The sequence below is a fragment of the Myxocyprinus asiaticus genome, chromosome 3 (genome assembly GCF_019703515.2).
Source record: "Myxocyprinus asiaticus isolate MX2 ecotype Aquarium Trade chromosome 3, UBuf_Myxa_2, whole genome shotgun sequence".
NCBI classification, from domain to species: Eukaryota; Metazoa; Chordata; class Actinopteri; order Cypriniformes; family Catostomidae; genus Myxocyprinus; species Myxocyprinus asiaticus.
Window position 1 is genome coordinate 32,424,456 of NC_059346.1, and position 22,683 is coordinate 32,447,138.

Here is a 22,683-nt window from a genome sequence, read left to right on the forward strand (position 1 = left end):
CTCAGATGGCATGAGGGTGAGTAAATTATCACAGAATTTTCATTTTTGGGTGAACTATCCCTTTAAGTTCTTTCATGCACTGTTCATGTTTTGATACTCTTTTGTTTGGAAAATGTTTACCATGTGTTTTACAGCTGCACAGTAGGTCTTGAACAAAATAAAGACCCTCATCGCTGGCAAACAATTGGATGCATTTACAGGTCAAGTTTCTATTTATTGTATGTAAATATCTACTTCAATGCGTAACCTGTCCAAGTGATTCACAGACTAAATTAGATTTTTAACAATCAACAGAAATACGGTAGCCTACACAAGACATGATTCCTAAAAAACTGTGAAAATGTTTCTCATCTTTATGAATAGGCTAACAAAAAATTCTTGGGGATGCTGCCGGGGTGCTATGGACTTTCTTGGGGAGGCTAAAGCACCTGCAAGCCCCTCCTTAGTGCTGCCCATGCTCACACGTGAGCCAAAGCTCATATTTAATTGGTCAGGGCATTTCATTGCTGGGCGAAGAAAAAAAATTGCAAAAGTTCAAAGGCCTTTGCCACTTGTATCCATAGAAAATAGCTGCGCGGGAACTTTCCAAAGATGGCCGCCGAGTGGACTGACTTGCCTCGAAAGGGACTTTTCCTGCTGAAAAGACCATTGCTGGTCTCCAGCTTATGTTGTGTTTTGGGTGCTGGTCCCCCAGCATGGGTTGCTGGTGTGTAGGTGTGTCCACCAGGCTTTTAAACTAGCTTAGCCAGCTTCATCAGAAAGACCATGCTGGTCAGCCAGCTTCACCAGTTAGTTTTTGCTGATAAAAAGCATGGCTATGTTGGTCCACCATATAGACCAGCACCACATCAGCACTAACCAGCCTAGACAAGAATGGGAATTGCATACTGGTTACGCTGGTCTTTTTAGCAGAGTCGGTAGGTCTAAAGGTCACTTTATTCAATTTCTAATTCAGAACCTAACCAATTCTTGGTTAGATACCGACATTAGATCAATACAGTAAAACAAACAGCCAGCCAGCCAGCTTGCTAGATAGAAAAACTCCTTGAATGACACAAAAAGTATTGTTTTCAGAGGGCAATGTGAGTGTTTTTCTGCAATATTTGGAGCATTTCCAGCAGACAATTTGGAGCATCCCAGGAAATTCCCAGCAGACGAGTGCCCTCTATTTCTATTTACGCTCTTAAAGTGACCTAAAAACAGAAAGAACACAGTGTAACTTATGTGAGTGTGCTGAATTTTGATGACACTCCACATAATCTGATATGATAGAGTCATGATTTTTGAAGCATTTATATTATTTGTACAGTGTACAGATCTACAGACACCTTAGTTTTCACAGAGTGGATGGTGTGGTGTAGTGATTAAAGCTCAGGGCTTATCATTGAACGGCAGTCACCATTGTGCCCTTGAACAAGGCACATTAACCCCAGATAGTTCTGGATGGATTGTCTCTATAGGAGATTGTCTCTATACTATAAGTTGCTTTGGAAAGAAATGTCTCTAAATGACACCTATTGCATGTTCTGAATAGAGAGAAAATACATTAAAATACATGTTTGTTTCACAAATGTGTGTATGAGTGTGTGCAAGCTGATGTGTCTGTGAAACGTGTCATGTTTGTATGAGCAGGCATGAGTCCATGTGTATGTAATTTGATTGTGTGTGTGTGTGTGTGTGTGTGTGTATGAAAAAGAGAAATAGCTGTTCTAGGTCACAGACGACACACCTGTGTCTCTTGCCTTCCAGCTCTCCCATCGACCGAAATCTGCTAACCAATAATTCCAGAAACTGTGCCTTCCCGCAATTCCTCACTTAGCTACAAATAATAGTCCTGACAGTTTGACCACACAGTATGCCATGCCCTCCTCTGCCATCTTACACACAATGTATTTAGTGTTCATGCATGTGTGCATTATCAGAGTAAAAGCACCTGACATAGCCAAAGTCAGTGTGTCCTTACCCACAAGGCCCCGCTGATAATGACTTCGCTGCTCTGTGATTAACTATTTCATTTCAGAGTCACTCAGGCAGGGAGAGCGAGAGTGCGAGAAAGGTTAATGGCTGCTTGGTTGTGTGGATAGTGAACCACACTCCTCTCTCTATACAGTATAAGACTAATGTAATTATATACACAATGTTACCATGACAGTGACAGACAGACACACACACACACGCACACACACACACACACACACACTCATGCTTGCACACTTCGTGTAACTGCATCAGTCATCACACAAATTCAGCTACAGAGCAGAAGTAGGTGCTTTATCAAAATGATTGTACATCAACCAATGTCTTTTGAATCTTTCTTTCTCCCTTTCCCTTATTCTCTGTCTTCACCCCTAGTCTATGAGTCACATGTGGAGGTAAAGAGAGGGAACGTGTATGGGGGGGGGGGGGGGGGGGAATAAACCCAAAATATTAATCAAATAAATGCAGCACTCACAGTCATGTGGCAGCGATGGACGGTGAGAGGAATGAGGAAAGAGAGAGATGGCGAACATAAGAAAATGAACAGAATGAAATATTATTGAATGACAGGGAGGAAAAAAGGATGCAGAACAGAAGTGAAGAATAGGTGTAATATTGAGCTGACCACAGCAAGAGAGAGATAAGAGATGGGGGGAGAAATAGTGCAGAATCACTATTCCCCAATAATTCTCATGACAGCAACACAAGCTGAGAGATCAGAAAGTGTAGAGGTGTTATTATAAAAAGAATATTCCGGGTTCAATACAAGTTAAGCTCAATCAACAGCAATTGTGGCATAATGTTGATTACCACAAAAATAATTTAAACTCATCAATCCTATTGTTTAAAAAAAAGCAAAAATCGAGGTTACAGTGAGGTACTTACAATGGAAGTGAATGGGGCCAATTTTTTTCAGGGTTTAAAGGCAAAAATGTGAGGCTTATAATTTTATAAAAGCACTATTATTTGAGATGTAAAGTTATTTAAATTGTCGCTTTTCAGTAGTTTTAGGGTGTTATGTCATCATGGCAACGAAGTTGTAGTAATACTGGATACCTCACTGTAACCCAGATGTTTGCTTTTTTTAAAGAAAATGAGGGATGATTTGAAATTATTTTTGTGGTAATCAACATTATGGCACAAATGCTGTCGATTGAACTTAACTTGTATTGAGCACAATATGCCTTTAAAGGAACATTGCCATAAATCACTGCCTTCTTTTTTTTAAGTGAAATATTCGAAACAGTTATATAAAAAAAAAAAAATATATATATATATATATATATATATATATATATTTTTTTTTTATTAGTTTATATACACCGATCAACCACAACATCAAAACCACCTGCCTAATATTGTGTAGGTCGCCCTCGTGCCACCAAAACAGCACCAACCCGCATCTCAGAATAGCATTCTGTGTTGCTATTCTGAGTTGTTATCTGAAATACTGTAGACTTTGTCAGTTTGAACCAGTCTGGCCATTCTATGTTGACATCTCTCATCAACAAGGCGTTTCCATCCGCAGAACTGCCGCTCACTGGATGTTTTTTTTGTTTTTCGGAGTAATTCTAGAGACTGTTGTGTGTGAAAATCCCAGGAGATCAGCAGTTACAGAAATACTCAAACCAGCCCAGCTAGCACCAACAATCATCCATGTGATTATCTAATCAGCCAATCGTGTGGCAGCAGTGCAGTGCATAAAATCAATTAATTAATATTTAAGACGTAGAACGCTTTGAAGCAAACGTCCACTGTGCTCCACAATGTATTTAGTTGAAGCGCTTCTCAGTGAATGACAGCAAATGCTTGAAGCACTGATTGTTTTCTCCAAGCATCGGTGTGTATGGTAAAATGGCATCTTTTGCACAGTGCAGGAAATCAGCCACTGGTACCAACCTGGGAAAACAGAAATGACTGTGTATCAATGCATGAAAACTAAGTTTAAAACATTTAATACACATCTGTAGGAGCAGTAAAATCATTATGCATCTGACACAGTACTCTTGACTTACTAGTGCTTCTTCTTAAGTATTTACTATTTTCAGTAACACTTTTCTATAACTTTGTATTCATTAACATTAGTTAACTACATTCAAGTAGCAATGAACAATATTTTGGGTTAATGTAAATTTATGAAATTTGTTCATAGTTAGTTCATAATGCATTAATGTTAACAAACAGTGGTTGAAATCGTTCACCCAAAAAATACTAATTCTCTCGTCATTTATACAGCATGTGTACAGTGCTCTGCAGATGGGTCAAGGGCAAGAAATGCATTTACTAATGTTAACAAATAGGCCTAGAACCTTATTGTAGTGTTACTGTATTTCCTTCTGAAGGCTTCCCTAAAGGCCCTGGCATACTCACTGAGAAGATCTTTTTTAATCTTCGCTCCAAGCCAAAAATAATTTTGAAACAGCTGAGCAATGGCATACTGTTTGCAAACATACAATGCATTTTTCAGGATATTGCTAGATCTAAGGGCAGTTTTGATTGTGGGGCATCATGCAACTGAGCGTGGGTATGTGTACGTGCAAATGTGTACATGTAAGTATTTAATCCTATGATTTTAAAAATGTCTGTGTTAACTTACAGGCTGCATGTCAATGAAGGCTTTCCTGGTTCCTGTCAAGCTTGGTCCGAACATTTTCCTTCCAATCGTTTATCAATTTTGAGAGCACAATAGGGACCAGAAAAGCGATGTCAACTTGTTTGTCTAAAATAAAACGAGAACGTACAATTGTTCAATGTAAACTAAAAAAATTGAAGTCTTGTTAAGAAAATATTTGTATGTGTGATGGGAAATTAATTTATGTAAAGTTTCTTAAAGGAATAGTTCACCCCAAAATGAAAGTTCTATCATCTCTTGTATGAATCCTACTCTTGATTAGTTATTATTTACTTTAACCTCATGCCATACTAAACTCATATGTTATTTTTCCAATTTTTAATGTTCTTCAAATTAATTTTTTCCATATGATGTCAGGACATAGTGACCAGTCTGTCAACCACCAAAATGGACATAAAAGCTGGTGCGTAATGGCATGAGTGTAAGTAATGACAATTTTAATTTTGGGGTAAACTATTTCCTTTATGTAATTTAAATAGTTAAACCTGAATGACAGCACAGTCTTGCTGTTCTCTTAAATACAGATAATGTTCTTTATCCCCAATACCTGCTGTCATAGTTTCCACATTGGAAAGCAGATGAAGAGCCACTTCTCTCTGTTAGAAAGTGCAGGATCTTGTCTTTAAACACAGGCACCCAGGCCTCTTCGAGCTTTGAACTGGAGTCAGGATTCAAAACTGAGAAGTCTTGTCTAAGTAAAGAAAAAAGACTGTCTTGCAAAAACTACCCAAGGATTTAGTAAGCATAATTAACCCATGGTATTTGAGGTAAAGCCAGAACCACAAAATTAACCATGATTAGGCTACTACAGTCATAGTTACTACAATATTATTTTATTAAACCATGGTTACTATAACAATACTGCAGTATTACTGTAGTAAAATCATTATTGTTACAATTTTACTATAGTAAAAAAAAATATATATAAAATTTGCCAAAAATAAATAAAGAAATAAAATGATTACTAAAGACAAGGATAGTACAATTAATACGAATGTAGTAATACCCTGAAGAAGAGCGGTGTGAGAACGAAAATCTGAAAGATGTGCTCAAATAAATGTATATGATAATCTTTGGATGAGCGGAATTATTGATTCCAGACTGATGAATGCGGTTCAACCTTCATGAATGTTTGAAACGGCATTTCTCTATCATGCCCGCATCTGCAACACAGCATCGCTCGTTACAGGTATACAGAAAGTGAGCAACCCAAGATAACAACCTGAAAATATGTTGAGAAAACAAACAAAAGCGGAAAAACTTAATCAAACTCATCCAAGTTTTTAAAGTTAATGTACACCTGCATTTCTAAACCGTTGACACACACACACACACAAACACACACACAGGAAAACATGGCTGCCACAGGAAGAAATGTTGTGTCCACACTGTGATCAAAACAAAATCGAGACAGCTGCATTTTCAAATAGAATGCACAAAATACACTGCCATGTTGGTGCAGCTATCATTATGAGGACTCTCCATAGACATAATGATTTTTGAACTGTACGAACTATAGATTCTATCCCCTAACCCTAACCCTAAACCTAACCCTCACAAAAAACTTTCTGCATTTTTACATTTTCAATAAAACATCGTTCAGTATGTTTTTTAAGCGATTTTAATTATGGGGACACTAGAAATGTCCTATAAACAACATTTATAGCGTAATACCCTTGTAATTACCAGTTTATATCCTAAAAAAAGTCCTCTTAAACCACTTAAACCTGTCCACACACACACAAAGAACATATTGAGCATATTATTAATCCAAATGACAGAGAACAAACAGCTATATCAATGAGTCCACAACTAAAGCTCCTTGGCTGAATTCATATAAAATTCAAGCAAAATTATATTGCTTACATAATTCAAGTGGCAGGTAATCACTGATTTATGGCAGGACTAGCATTAACAAAATGTACTTACAATCATAAATTTATGAATCAGCTCATTTAACAAGCATTTTCCCTCAACATACCTTATGTAACAATATTAAATCATTGTTAAGTAAATGTGTTATCTAATTTGATTCTTAAATTTTTTCGTGCTGTTTTGACTCCTCCATGGCAACAAATGTATTGTAACCGAGCGTTCGTATGGGGTTCGCTTAAACACTTGTATATAATAAAATAAGAAACGGAGACAAGTTAAATTTTTAACAGAACTTCTTCCGCATTTATTTGATGCACCAATTGCAACTCTTGACTGAACTGCCCGCCGCGTATCTGGCACGCATTCATTTACAACACACACACACAAACACACACTGTGCACAATCACTATGTCTGTCAATAGAATAAAATAGTCATGATAAATCTCGTGATTTCCAACCAGTCTTTATAAAGCAGAATGAAACAGTAATAATGTCAAATTTGTTAAAATCAAATGTTTTTTTTCTTTCCGCTGACCCCCTAGAACCCCCTTGTGGGCCCCTGGGGGTCCCCGGACATAAGTTTGAATACCTCTGGTTTAGAGGACCAGAACTGACTGTTGTATAATGTGTATTATATTGTAATGTCTCTATGAGCCACTGTATTTATTGTACCTGTGTATAATTTCCCCTGTAAGTTACACTTTTAAAGAAATTGCTTTATGTGTAACATATAAATCGAACGATTAAAAAATATATGATTTACTATGACTGAATCAACCTGACTACATTAGGTTACACCCACCAAACTAATTTTATGAACAGTTCACCAAAAAAAAAAAATGTTTTTGTCATAATTCACTCAGTTGCATGTTGTTCCTAACCATGCCTTTCTGTCATCTGTAGAAAACAAAAGGTGATTGATAATCTCAGTCACAATTCACTTTCATTGTGTGAAAAAAAGATACAATGAAAGTGAATGGTGACTGAGTCTAACATTCTATCTCCTTTTGTGTTCCACTGAAGAAAGAAAGTCATACAGGTTTTAAATAATATGAGGGCAACTGCATGATGACAGAATTACAATCCCTTTTAAGGTAACAATTGCAGGTTGCTGTTTGCTTATTCCCCACTTGTTTGTCTAGTCTTTCCCAATAAATCCAAATGCAGCAAGAAAATCCTGTACCTGATCCATACTGGTGAATTAAAGTGATTCTGAATGCACAAGGTTAAATCAGTTTCACTCCTGCAGCACCTACATCCTGAACAGCAGCACAAGTGAAACAGTCAGCACACAGAGGAGGAAGAGAGAAAGAAAGAGGAGAGGAGTGGAGAGCAGGTCTGGAATGGAGGGAGGGTGGCATGCTTACGGCATGTGACAGAGGAAAAGAGAGAGAAAGAGAGAGAGATAGAGGAGGAGCAGAGGGAAAGGTATCATTATCAGCAACAGCAGCAGTGCAGCACAAAGACGAATGGAACAGGGGTAGGTGTAGAGAGAGAAAGCGAGAGGAGAAGAGAGGTTGAGGTTTGAGGAGGACTGAGCCCTTTGCCGCAGATATGACCACAGGCTCATCATTCAACCGGACATAACCCTGACGATCCTCGTCTGCCGCTGTTGCTGCCACACACTGGAGCACAGCAGAGTGTATGTGAGTGTATGTATGTGTGAGGGTGCGCTCAGGCGTTGCTTTGAGATTCAGAGAGCTTCATCATCTGTTACGGTGTGTGCGTTCCTTTAGCTTAACTAATGGGACAACAGAACCTGCATTGAACATCCAGTGAGTGAGTGTATGTGTGTGAGAGCGTGTATTGGAGTGTGTATGCTGAGGTTAGGCAGAAAGGGTCAGATAGGTGTAGTGTGTGTGTGTGTGTGTCTACCTGTAGGGTTATAAGAAGACAAGCATACGGTGGGATACTAGAGCATACAAAGCACTCTTAACCCTGAGAGAAAGAGAGTGATAAAATAGTGAAGGAGAGAAGGGGGAAGAGGAGATACAGACAGCGTGTTTGTGTGTGTGTGTGTGTGTGTGTGTGTGTGAGAGAGAGAGAGAGAGAGAGAAAGAGAGAGAGAGATGCAGTATGGTTAAAGTCTCTGTGCCTCAGCATCATCAGATTTTTTTGCTGCAGATGCTACACTAGCTCATCTCTGCACTAGAGCGCTACCTTGACACACACACATACACACACACGTGTGCACAGACGCACACATCTGCAGCTTTGAGGAGGAGCCCAACGATTTTGATCAAAGGTCAATAGAGGGACACTGGAAGAGTTGCCGAGGGCAAAGGTCGTGACTCCTAAGGCTGAAGGTCAGAGGCGGAGTGAGACTCATAAGCGTGGCATCATGGGCGAGTGGACTATCCTGGAGAGATTGCTGGAGGCTGCGGTACAGCAGCACTCTACTATGATCGGCAGGTAAGAGATAAAGTACAGTACACACATTCACACACATACATGTATCACACATAAAGGGTGTTCCTGTGTGTAGGAGCTTGGTGGGGGGCTTTAAGATATTATAGAAAAATCATAATAATTTGGAATTGTTATTTACATGAATTTGTTTGCATTCAAGCAGATTTGGTTGTTGTTAGAGGTGTGAGCATCAGTTTGAACAGAAGGCATCACACAATATACACACACACTCTCTCTCCCCCCATGAATGAATTTATATTTTCAACATTGGGGAAGAATGTTACACTCCCATGAATAGACAAACACACACTCACACTGTAATGTGTCATGAAGGTATGCTGAGATTGGGAGCTTAAAGTGTGTGTATTGGTGTGAATGTGTGTGTGGGGGTCAGGTTTTGCATTGTGAGGACCAAATGTTCCCACGAGTACAGTAAAACCTTAATTCACCTATATTGTGAGTAGTCGCCAGCCAGCGCCACCTCGAGTAAAACTACTTAATAAACATACTAAATAATGTCTTAATGTTTTAGGGATGGGAGTAGTGTTAGGGGAAAGAAAATATCAGAGTGCGTGTAGTTTTTTAGTGTGTGTCAGTCTTGAGTAAGCACTACTCTCTGCTGTGCTCATTAACCTCAACTGCAGGCAGCCCCACATCAAGGGCACGTCCTTCTCCTGTGGTTGTATGTATGTGTATTTGTGACACAGCGGGCCTCTGAGAGTGTGTACAGGGCACTCAAGTTTATGAGTATATGTGTTTCTACACAGAGACAACATATTTGCTATGAGGATGTAAAGAGAGGATCATCAACCTTTTTCAGGCCGAGGACCCCTTAGTGGTTAGAGAGACAAAACAGGACCCCCGTTATTTATTTTATAAAACTGCGTGTTGCAGTGTTGGAAGAGTGCCCTATAATAACATACACGTGTATTTTCCGTGGTTGATCATCTTTTATTTTACTTGATACAATTAAAGGGACAATTAAACATTTAGCTGAACTTTTGCTCCTTAACTTCGGCTTGGGTTGAAGTTAACAATACTGTATTTTTGTTAAACGCATATTTGCTTTTAAAAATAAAATAAAATACTTTAAAGTTCAAACAATTGTTTTCAGACCCCCTGCAGTAACGTCGCTGACCCCCTAAGGGAAGAACCCTGCTTTAAATCATGGTTCTATCTAACAAACATCAAACCTGTAAAAGAATACTGTTTTCACCAGTATTCACCAAAAGCCGCTATTTAAAGTTAAAGGTATAGTTCACCCAAAAATGAAAATTCTCTCATCATTTACTCACCCTCATGCCATCCCGGATGTGTATGACTTTCTTTCTTCTGCTAAACACAAACTAAGATTTTTAGAAGAATATCTCTCCAAAACTTTGAAGCTCCAAAAAGTACATAAAGGCAGCATAAAAGTAATCCATATGACTCCAGTGGTTTAATCCATGTCTTCTAAAGCAATCCAGTTGGGTTTGGGTCAGAACAGACTATAAATCTTGCCATTGCAGACTCTAGGCACAATCATGATTTCAAGCTCGATTACATTTTCTTGCGCTTGACACATGCGCAGAGCACTAGATGGTGCTATAGGAAGTGTAATCGAGCTTGAAATCACGATCACAAGGGAGAATTCAGATGTCATGATTTATATTGAAAAATGAGTTACATTTGGTCTGTTCTTACTTTAATCCAATTGGATCCTGAAGACATGCATTAAACCACTGTAATCATATGGATTACTTTTATGCTGCTGTTATGTGCTTTTTGGAGCTTCAAAGTTTTAGACCCCATTCACTTGTATTGTGTGGATCTACAGAGCTGAGATATTCTTCTAAAAATCTTCATTTGTTTTCTGCAGAAGAAAGAAAGTTATACACATCTAGGATGGCATGAGGGTAATATGATGAGAGAATTTTAATTTTTGGGTGAACTAACCCTTTAATACATCAGTCTACTCCTTTAATCAGCAGTCAGTCACTTCTCCACTTCAATCGATCACGAAACATCGGACACATACTAGGAAGCAGAAATGCTGTGGTTTCATGAATTCTTAATGTGGGGTTGTCTCAGGTTAGCTAACTGTGTTACATATATCATGTAACACTTCTGTAAGAGATCTGCTCAGACTGACGCACACACAGTAGCAAAGGGATGCAAATATAATAGAGTAATAATAGAGTTTTTTCAAGTTTATTCCTAATTTTCATATACTGTTTTGAAATTTACATCATGGTGCTGTGTTGTTGAAAACACGTGTGTGTCTCTGTGTATAAGTGTGAGAGTGTGAGGTAATCAGCGTGTTCCTCTCTCTGTTCCTATGAGTTCTGATCAAACACTTGAGACCGGAATCATAGCGACAAACAGAATAAATGAATGAATGAAATGAATGAATAAAGCTTCTACTATCATTCATCATCATCTGCTACAGTCCCCCACTTCCTCAGAACACACATAAAGACAAACACACTCTGTGAAGTTTTCAGCCACTTTTAGTGCCAGTCATTTTTAGTAATGATACATGCACCCTCCATTCAGAGTCTAAATTCTGTCAAACAGCCTAATCTATCATAAGCACGTTTACCCAACTGATCCTAGCAAAAAGACAATCAAACACTTTACTGAATTACATTTGCGTATGTGTGTGTGCAAACTGATATTTATCTGTTTGCCTTCAACAAGTCAATATTTGTTTCCTCCTGATAATATGAGAGGTCACAACACTGTTATCTATATTGTTCACCATTGTCTGTCTGGACAGAGAAACATATGGGTCAGCACTTAAAGCACATCCTCTTCTATTTCATCACAATAACACTTTTTGTAGTTTAAAGTCAAAGGCAATGATTTTGCTGTTCAGTAGTAAGGGCACTGGTGAGTGAGTCAGCCATTTCTATGGTCATGTCAATCGCAAAGTTGTTCCAGTGCACTGAAACGTTCACTCCCTTAAAATTCCCAGAATGCACCATAAAAACCAGGGAACATCGTTGCTCACTTTTTTCCCTTACCGGAAACGTTGTCATGTCTTCTGAAGTCTCTTATGACGTGAAAGCCATATTTTATCTTAAAAAGAGATGTTGATTGACCATGAAAGAGAAGTAATCTTTAAAATATTAGAGTTGTTTGAGAAAGGTTAAAAATACAGTCCTTACTGGTCCACACCTTAGGCACCATCTTTTAAAATGCGGACATCTCAGGCTGCTACATTGTTACCACTTGACAAGCTCACCTACGACATACATCAGAAATCAGAGAAATTTTGGCAGGTATGGTTCCCCCTCTGGAACTATATAAAGGATCTCCCTTAACATCAGACTGTATTTAACATTCTATTTAAGATGTATTTTAAACCTTCATAATAATGTGATTCATTAATTTTTAGACTTTTTATTTTTTTTTTATTTTTTTTTTGGAGGCATTTATACATCTTGTAACACTGTTATAACTATATGTTACACTGATGGAGTGAATCTGACTTAAAGGGCAAATAAAAAAATAAAAAATGTATTTGTTTATTTCATTTATCTTTCATAATAACACTGTACATTTAAATATCTACAACAAAAATGCACAACATTGTCATTTATACAGCGATGATGTTGATTAATACCAGCTGTTTTAATGTGCAAGCTCATAATCGTGTCGCAGGTGATTAAGTCATGAGTTTCCCAATGTTCAGTGGATGAACACCCTTGCCAGTGCCCGAATGCGAGTTCAAGATATACTGATTCATGACATAGGGATCTAGGGAGCTGATTCCGACACACCCATAGTCTTTTACAGATTAAATACAGAATCATCAAATAGTCTCATCATCAGTCTCTATCTTTTGTAATTTCTTCTGCACGTGTGAGAACATACACACACACCTTGCGCAAATGTACAGTTTTAAGCCGCATAAAACACCTTTACAGTGGAGAGAGATAGAAAGAATGTGCTCATATTATCTATTGCTAAAGCGCGAACATGAGAGAGAGAGAGAGAGAGAGAGAGAGAGAGAGAGAGAGAGAGAGAGAGAGAGAGAGAGAGAGAGATTATAAAGCCCTGCAATACCAAGAGTTGAGCTTAGAAACCAATCCCCTCTCTCAGCTGATCCAGAGCTTTAGTCCTGATGCTTCACCAAGATCTACTAACCCTGATCACACTGGAGACTTGGACCAGATTAATACTGCTAAACTAATTAGATACAGCCAAATTACAGCACAAACAAAACATTATTCTATCACTTATTGGGAAACTCAAACACAACAACAGAGCAAAATGCAGTGCTATCTGGCCCTAAAAAGAGAATACACCATGGCAGACTATCTGCACACAGTGACAGACAAAAAACTGAGAGCCAACTTGACATGGTACAGACTCAGTGGACAAAACCTCACAACAGAAACGGGCAGACACAGGAAAACATGGCTGCCACAGGAAGAAATGTTGTGTCCACACTGTGATCAAAACAAAATCAAGACAGCTGCATTTTCTAATAGAATGCACAAAATACACTGCCATGTTGGTGCAGCTATCATTATGAGGACTCTCCATAGACATAATGATTTTTATACTGTACAAACTATAGATTCTATCCCCTAACCCTAACCCTAAACCTAACCCTCACAAAAAACTTTCTGCATTTTTTACATTTTCAAAAAAACATCTTTTAGTAAAACATTGTCCTCATAAACCACCCAAACCCGCCCACACACACACACACACACACACACACACACACACACACTTAATAAAGGGACTAATGTTTTAATTAAATCTAAAAATGCAAAAAGGTTTCTGTGAGGGCTATGTTTAGAGATAAGTATAGAAAATATTATTTTCTCCATATAAAAGCAATAGAAGACAAATTAAAGATATGGTTAATTAATGTGCTCAGTAGCTTTGTCTGAGGAGAGGCATAGGGGCACTCAGACACACAACGGAGGTCAGCTGTATATAATGGGATGAGATTGTCAGCTATAAATATATTTGTGTTTTTAGCAAATGGTTTTTACCAGTGACTTTGGTTAGAGAAGATGGAGAGGGAGAGGGAGAAAGTAAGTGAAAACCTCTGCAAAGCTCTTAAAGTTTGTGAATAATTGACAAATTGTGAAGAGAAGGCTGTTATAGTACACTTGTTCTCTCTGATACACCCTTATTCAACCTGCAGTCTTATTTTTCCCACCAAAAATGAAAATTCTGTCATCATGTGATTCCTGTATAACTTTTTCCTCTTTTGTGGGACACAAGAGGAGAAATTTTGAAGAATGTTGCTGCTGCTCTGCTTTTCCATTCACTGACTACATTTACATGGAAACCAAGAAAACAGCTTATTGGGTGGGGGGGTTTGGGTTGCTGTCCTTTTCTGCATATCGCTGCCCCCTTCCGCATATCGCGGCGGCATTTTGTGGCGCGTTCTGAATAATGCAGCGGCCCATGCGGCCCCATTTTGTGGCTGGCACACCGGGAAAAGTCCCGGTTCTCCCAATGGCCAGTCCGCCACTGGCTTATTGAAAGAAAGCAGTGTTCCGGTTTACATGCGCTTATAAGAGGCATACTCTGTACTCCCGTATACATGCATCTCGGTCAGTAAGCAGCTTTCTCCACAGCAATGTAATTTTCCTGTGACACTTGTGTAAATAACAAACATGGCATCCAATGAAGACTTTGCTATTTTATTCTCCGTTGCTTCACTTTATTTCCAGATATTCCAGAGTTGTTGCTCTTTTTGTTTTCTTAACTTTCTATCGCAATTTGCAGTGGAACTGCCTGCAATAGTGGGGTTTCCCCAATGTACGAGCTTATATACGTGAACGTGAGGGACAGTCAATATTTTACATAAGTGTGTATAAATTGGTATAGTTTATCATGTATATGCTTTTCCCACTGTACTCCCAGAAATGTTGAATTCTTTCCGCTGTGTTGAAATTTTGTTGGGCTGCATCTTAACGTTTGTCATTCAGTGTGTTTACGTACATGCGCACTCTTCAAACACCTATCAGAACTTCACTTATGTGTTTAAATTACCACATTAAGCCGCGCTCTCGAGGAGAAAACTGGGTGTGTTAAACCGCTTTCTCTTAATCCTTTAAGCGGCGTAAGGAAATCTGCATTCTCGTTTACATGACGTTTCAGAAAGCCGCTTTCTGCAAACAACCTTGGAATAAACTGTTTTCCTAAGGGCATGAAAACGTTGTCACTGAAAGTTAATGGTGACTGAGGTGTGTCAGTCTACCTAAAAGAAAGAAACTACTATCAGTAGCTACTGAAAATAAAACCTCTTTTATTTTACACATAGTGGTTTGCCAAGTGGGGACATGTTTAGATGACCGGCTGAATGCTCCTCACTTTATCTCGGTAACCCTCCTGTTATCTGACACTTTAATTCATGGAATAAATTAATAATGGCTGACTGTGAATAGCACATTTCTACAATGGAATTTGTAACTGAGTTTAAAGTTTTAGCATGATGAAAACTAACTTGTGTAGCTAAGAGTGCGGGCATTCATGTACTTGTGTAGAGTATGTTTTGGGCCTTTAGAAACAACAATAGCACGGAATGCTCTGCAGTCTTATTGCCAAACACAGAGTCAGTGTACCGTACATATTTCCAGCTGCTTGCTCAAATACACACACACACACACACACACACACACACACACACACACACACACACACACACACACACACACACACAGACCATGCCCCACCATCACACTGTATAAATTACACTGCTGCAAACTGACCTGCTAAATGCAATATGTGAGGTGCATTTCTGCATACATACACATACACACACTTGGACCAGGTGCACACATGTTGGTGCAGCTATCATTATGAGGACTCTCAATTGACATAATGATTTTATACTGTATGAACTATAGATTCTATCCCCTAACCCTATCCCTAAACCTAACCCTCACAAAAAACTTTCTGCATTTTTACATTTTCAATAAAACATTGTTTAGTATGTTTTTTAAGCAATTTGAATTATGGGGACACTAGAAATGTCCTCATAAACCTCATTTATAGCATAATACCCTTGTAATTACCAGTTTGTAACCTAAAGAAATGTCCTCGTAAACCACTTAAACCTGCCCAGTAAAACGAGTACTTCAGTGGGCTTGGGTTTTATTTCAAACATATACGCTGTGATTTCCTGTATATGCTCCCAGACGTCTCTCTCCATCTGTCTCTCAGTATCTCTCTATTTGTCTTGCTGCTCCTCTAGTCCGCCTTTGCTCTGCCCATCTGTCTTTCTCCTCTTCTCTTCATCTTTTTCTGTTCATATTCACTCTCTCCATTTCTGCCTTTCATCTCTTTCTTTTCATGTCTATATATCTTTCTCTTTGTTTAATTTAAAAGAACTGTTCACCCAAAAATCCGTCATAATTTAATCACCCTCACATTGTTCCGAACCTGCATTACTTTCTTTCTACCTTGGAACACAAAAGGAGATGTTAGGCTGAATGTTGGGGACTGGCAGCTTCAGTCACCATTAACTTTCATGGCTACTTTTTTTCTCTCCATACAATAAAGGTGAGATGCTGTCATTCTGTCATTCTGACTAACATCTCATTGTGAAGGTGAGATGCTGTCATTCTGTCATTCTGTCTAACATCTCATTTTGTGTTCCATGGAAGAAATGAAATAATACGGACTTGAAACAACATGAGGGTGAGTAAATGAGGACCAAATTTTCTCTATTCAAGTCCCTATACCTGCTTTGAATTATTTCCTATTTTATTTCCCCTCTCTTTCTTCACATGTATGCTTGTTCCTTCCTCTGCCCTTGGTATGTCCACTTACTCTCTTTCTCACTCATTCCCTTCTTTACACTTTCCTCTCTTTCCCAATATTCCATCAATCATTCCTCTCTCTCCACCCCCCCAACCCCCAATCCCCCCCACGCACACTCTTTCTCCTTCTATCTGGTACAGTGGAGTGCTGAGTGGTTCACTGTGTGGTTGCCATAGTAACAGCAGCAGGGAGTGGGGGATGTGTTGCTAATTTACAGACCCACCAGGGCCCTTAGCCATTGATACAGTGCTAAAAAGCTAATGCTAATCTTTATTTATCTTATGCTAACTATTATAATACTATGTTTACACCATCATTCAACTAAGGAACATTTCTTGCTGTTCTATTACAGTAAAGTGCTATTGACTGTGATCAAGAGTCTTAACTGCCCTACTTAGCACAGCGCTAATATTTACCATATGTCCAATAATTCAGAACAGTACTGACTGTCATAGACACCGCTGAGCTAACATTAGCCTCTCAGCCACTGATTCAGAACAACAGCACTAATTCAGCTATTCAGAGCTCTGTCATTGTTGGTCTTAATAGTCTTAGCACTTAGCATAACTGCCAAACACCTTACTTTATTTGAAAGAAGGAGCAAGTTCATTTAATTCCACCCATGACAATGCTAATAATGTATAAATGGCTGCTTGCGACATTCTGACGAACACCTTCTGGAATTCTCCACCACCTCAACTCACCTTTATTCTAATAATTAATAATGTCCTGGAAGGCGAACTTGTGCTCGAGACTCTCAATTATGGATAGCAAGCCAAACCTGTTCCCCTTTATCACTCTCAAATATTTTAACGTGCCAACTCAAACAATAGTCTATTAAATTCAGTTTTATTTGTATGGCGCTTTTTACAGCTTTACAGAAAATATTAAAAATAGAAATATATTCCTTACAACCCCCCAGGGAGCACGCCAAAGTTTAAGCAACCCGAAAATGTTTTAGTCATTTTCCGAATTTTAAGAACATTGATAGATGATTCAGATCTCAATTTATAATTATTTATATTACATTATATTAAATTACTAATAATAAATATTTTAAAATAGGCAGAGAGAGAAATCTGAGAGAAGATTTGGGGAGAGAAGTTAGATATTACAAGTGTTTGTTTAGAGGAATATTTCAAGGGATATTATTCACTAGGTTGGGTGTCCAGATCACAAAACTGCAGTGTCTGTTTTTGTTACTCACATTGCGAATAAAAAAAAAATATATATATATTTGTCTGACCAGTGACAGACAGGGGGAGTGTTCAAGAAACCCGTTTAAAAACATTTATTATTTTGCAATTCCTTTTGGTGACGCTAGTGGCGCAGAAACTTCAGCTTTAGATTCTGACTGAATCTCAACAATGTAAAATATAGAATAGAATAATATATTGTTTATTTATCACCAATCAACATTCACGCAAATTTGTCATAGAATGACAGTATGGCCCTATGTTAAGTTACAAGAACAGTCACTGTGGAGAAATCTGGGGTTAAGTACCTTGCTCAAGAGCACAATGGAAATGTTTTAAGGATCACCTCTTGTGGGCTTGAACCTGCAACCTTTTTGTATCCCAGATTCTCCACCACTAAGGCACACCATCACAATATCCTAAAATAAGCTTGAACTTAGGGCAATATAAATCACTCCTGTGAGGCTGAACAGAATAAAATATACCTTTGTTGCAGGGTTCATAGATTAACAGGGTGGACAGGCCTAAATTAAGTATTTTATGATTATAAGTCTTGTGCAATACTGACTATACTGTATATAGGCCTATACAGTATAATACCCCTAATGATTCATATGAATAACATTTGCTCACAGCTCACACAATGGGTGTGTGTGTGTGTGGGGGGGGGGGGGGGGGGGTTTAAGTGGTTTACGAGGACATTTCTTTAGGTTACAAACTGGTAATTAATAATACTAAATAATAAATAATACTGGGTGCTATGCTATAAATGTGGTTTATGAGGACATTTCTAGTGTCCCCATAATTCAAATCACTTAAACAAACATACTAAATTATGTTTTATTGAAAATGTAGAAATGCAGAAAGTTTTTTGTGAGGGTTAGGTTTAGGGGTAGGGTTAGGGGATAGAATCTATAGTTTGTACAGTCTAAAAATCATTATGTCTATGGAGAGTCCTCATAATGATAGCTGCACCAACATGTGTGTGTGTGTTTCTGCATCAAGATCAGCCTGCAATGGATGATGTCATGGCTGGTTCTAGAGGAAGGTTATTATCACTGAGTGAAGGACAGTCTCGGCACAAGTGTGTGTGTGTAGGTGTGTGCTAGGAGAGTTCGACAGAGTGAGGATGATTTGTGCGTTCGGGTTGCTTCTGTTGAGAGAGACAGAGTGTTGAAGACTTGCCCTTCCTTTTCTTAAAAAAAAGTAGCAAAAATCTGGTTTACAGTGAGGCACTTACAGTAGAAGTGAATGGGGGCCAATTTTTTTATGTTAAAATACTCAAAAGTATAGCCACAAGACATAAACAATATGTGTGTTAACATGATTTGAGTGTTAAAAAATCACTTACTAACCTTTTCTGTGTAAAGTTTAGCTAATTTTACAACTTCGTTGGCATGACGACGTAATGACAACAAACACTAAAAAAAAATTATGATTTAATCAACTTCACAGCTAAAATAATACATGAGTTTTAACAGAATTCTTAAATACATTAATTCTTATGTAAGTGCTTTTATAAAATTATAAGCTTCACATTTCTGCCTTTAAGCCCTCCAAAAACTGGTCTCATTCACCTTCATTTTAAGTGTCTCACTGTAACTTTGATTTTTGCTTTTTTTTAAGAAAAGGAGGGACGAGTCGATTTTTTTTATTTTCATTTTTATTTAATTTTTGTGGTAATCAACATTTTGCAACAAATTCTTTTGATTAAGCTTAACTTGTATCGAACCCAGAATATTCCTTTAAATCAGTACCTAATAATTTAGAAATTATAAATACCTGCTGACCTCTGTTTCTTACAGTAATCATTGGCTATTTTGTGCTGTGTTTTGCTGTGTATGTGAGAGAAAGGAAATTAGAAAGACAGTTTAAAAATGTGCCGTTCTTCAGTCCTTCTCAGGATAAAACCTCAATGCTAATCCTTTTTCTTCTCTTTTTTCTTCTTTTTACTGTTTTCTTCCATCAATCCTATTTCTATCACTGCCCTTCTCTTCTCTATCTCTTCCTGTCTCTTTTCTCTCTCCCTCAAAGGATCCTGCTGACAGTCGTGGTGATATTCCGGATCCTGATCGTGGGTATAGTGGGAGAGAAGGTGTATGAGGATGAACAGATTATGTTTATATGTAACACGCTGCAGCCGGGTTGCAACCAGGCCTGCTATGATAAAGCCTTCCCCATCTCTCATATCCGTTACTGGGTTTTCCAGATCATCCTGGTCTGCACACCCAGCCTCTGTTTTATCACTTACTCTGTGCACCAGTCTGCCAAGCACAAAGATCGCAGCTACACCCTCTTGCATGGCCCATACATTGATCACGGACACGGCCATAACCGCAAACTCCGAAACATCAATGGTATCCTAGTGCACCCAGAAAGCAAAGATGACCGGGATTGTCTGGATTTAAAAGATATTCCCAACATTCCGCAGGGGGTCACATACTCCAAAAGTGCCAAGATACGTCAGCAGGAGGGCATCTCTCGATTCTACGTCATACAAGTGGTGTTCCGGAATGTTCTGGAAATTGGCTTTCTTGCTGGCCAGTACTTCTTGTACGGATTCAATGTTCCCGCAATGTTTGAGTGTGACCGTTACCCTTGTGTGAAGGAAGTGGAATGCTACGTGTCTCGTCCCACAGAGAAGACAGTTTTCCTGGTGTTCATGTTTGCAGTTAGCGGGATCTGTGTGGTGCTGAATTTGGCCGAGGTTAACCACCTGGGCTGGCGGAAGATTAAGACAGCGATCCGCGGCGTCCAGGCTCGCAGAAAGTCTATTTGTGAGATCCGGAAAAAGGATGTGTCCCATCTGTCCTCTGTGCCCAACTTGGGCCGCACCCAGTCTAGCGAATCAGCTTATGTCTGACAGCGAATAGGGGAGGGGCTTAGACGAGGTTGGGAGTGGCTGATGAGGCGACGGCCACGCCCTGTGCTGCAGACTTGACATTGCCATTTTTATGCATTGTTCAGACCGGGTGAGAGAGGGATGTGGTTAAAAGACTACAGTTTAATGTTGCAGTAATAATGTTCAAATTTGGCTTTCTAAAGTTTGCGGAGAGTAAAATTCCGCTCTTTCAAACTAAGACTTTAATTATGTCTGTTGTGGAACAGAATGGGGGCTTAAACTCTATACATGAACACTTTTACACTGCAAACAGACAAAGACACACACAGATATACTTGACCCCCAAAGAACAATAAAGGTCTTCCAACAGACAAAGAGACATTTAAGGAATAAAAAATGATTTAAGTTGCTTGTTGTCAAAAGAGATAGAAAGATAGAGGGATAAAGAGTGTGGGGACTGCTCAGCAAATGACTCTGAAGTATTTTAAAATATGACATCTTCTCCAGGGTCAAGGCTGAGACATCCCTCATGACAAAAGAGCAAAGTATAAAATTGTACCTCAGCACAGACTCCTCTATGCCTCTTCCCCGCTTGCTTTCTTTCATTTCATCTCTCTCTTACTTCTTTCTCTGTCTCTTTCTGCATAGTTTTATAGATGTAGCTATTAAGTATAAAATTAAAGAAGAGAAAGTTAACATTGAACTTCTGATAAGCCACGCCCATATTTGCTGGAGGGCCATAAGAGACTTCACTATTACATAAGAATAAATATTGACTTTAATGTCCACACTAGTCCCCAAATTCCTCTCTTTCACCAGCCCACAAGCATTATTGTACGTATCTCATAACATTAATAATGCAATGTCCATGTATTTCACACACTGAAATGTAGCTTTTGCCATTATATATATATATATGAAAAGAAAAAAGAAAGATGTCATAACAATTGTGTGGTTTATTTGCATTTGTTCTGTAATGGACAAGAAAATTAATGATTTTATACTATGGGCATTTCCAGAAAAATGCATGTTATGATGCATCATTAGAATGGCTAGATAGTGTTATGAGCTGTGTATAGAAACAGACTGTTTCTTTTTTTGCACCCAGTATTTTGGAGGTGTATTCTGAAGCATGCGGGCAGGAGATCTATAGCTCAGTGGGAATGGCAGAGAGTATATACTGAGTAAGGCTCCATTGCAGCAATAATATATATATATATATATATATATATATATATATATATATATATATATATATATATATACAGTATATAAATATATATATATATATATATATATATATATATATACAGTATATATACAGTATATAAATATATGTGAAAAAAAATAAATAAACTATTATAGACATAAATTAAATGGTGTAAAAAATATTTCTTTAGATGTTTCTCTGTGTGTGTGTTTTTATGTAAACGTGTATGTGTGTATGTGTGTGTGTGTATGTGTCACAAACCAATACACTGCTGGATCTTTTTCATACCTGTAGATATTCCAGGCACAAAAGAGAAAAACATTGTGTGTGAATAGGTGTGTATTTTACCTTAATCCCATTGGGAAGCATTCACACACTAAATAGTTTGACAATGTGAGCCATGAATTAGACAAATTAATCCAATATCTTCCCTGAAACATTAGCAATAATGATAGCAGTTGCTAAATTAAGACAGTGGAAATTAAATGAAAATTACTGGAGATAAGACAGTGGAATGGTTGCTCACCAATGTGGAATGAGTCAGAGTTGTTAACTAAACATAGCACTATAGTCTGTGCTGGTGGAGTCTGCCTCTAAATGGAAAACAAACGACCCTGTGTACTGCAACTATTTTTGAATTTTGGATTTGTATAAACTAATACCTTGTTAACATGACTTTATTTTCAGGAGGACTTGTATAAAAACTTGTGTGCCCTTGAGGCTCTGATGCACTAACAGTGAAGTTTGTCTTTGTTTTTTGCG

At 38.3% G+C, this 22,683-nt stretch overlaps 1 protein-coding gene across 1 annotated transcript; it reads left to right on the forward strand.

Annotated features, from left to right (window-relative positions):
• Positions 1 to 7,807: 7,807 nt before the first annotated feature.
• LOC127420492 (gap junction delta-2 protein-like) lies at positions 7,808 to 21,908 on the forward strand. Its single transcript, XM_051662829.1, has 2 exons — positions 7,808 to 8,897; positions 19,904 to 21,908. Exons 1-2 carry the CDS (start codon positions 8,827 to 8,829, stop codon positions 20,730 to 20,732), a joined length of 900 nt encoding a protein of 299 aa, XP_051518789.1. The 5' UTR covers positions 7,808 to 8,826; the 3' UTR covers positions 20,733 to 21,908.
• Positions 21,909 to 22,683: the final 775 nt, after the last annotated feature.

Bases quoted from the DNA above. Each gene is read 5' to 3' on its own strand.
- LOC127420492 (XM_051662829.1), top strand. From the start codon at position 8,827: ATGGGCGAGTGGACTATCCTGGAGAGATTGCTGGAGGCTGCGGTACAG. The intron at 8,898-19,903 runs GTAAGAGATAAA...TCTCCCTCAAAG, and splicing joins CACTCTACTATGATCGGCAG to GATCCTGCTGACAGTCGTGG.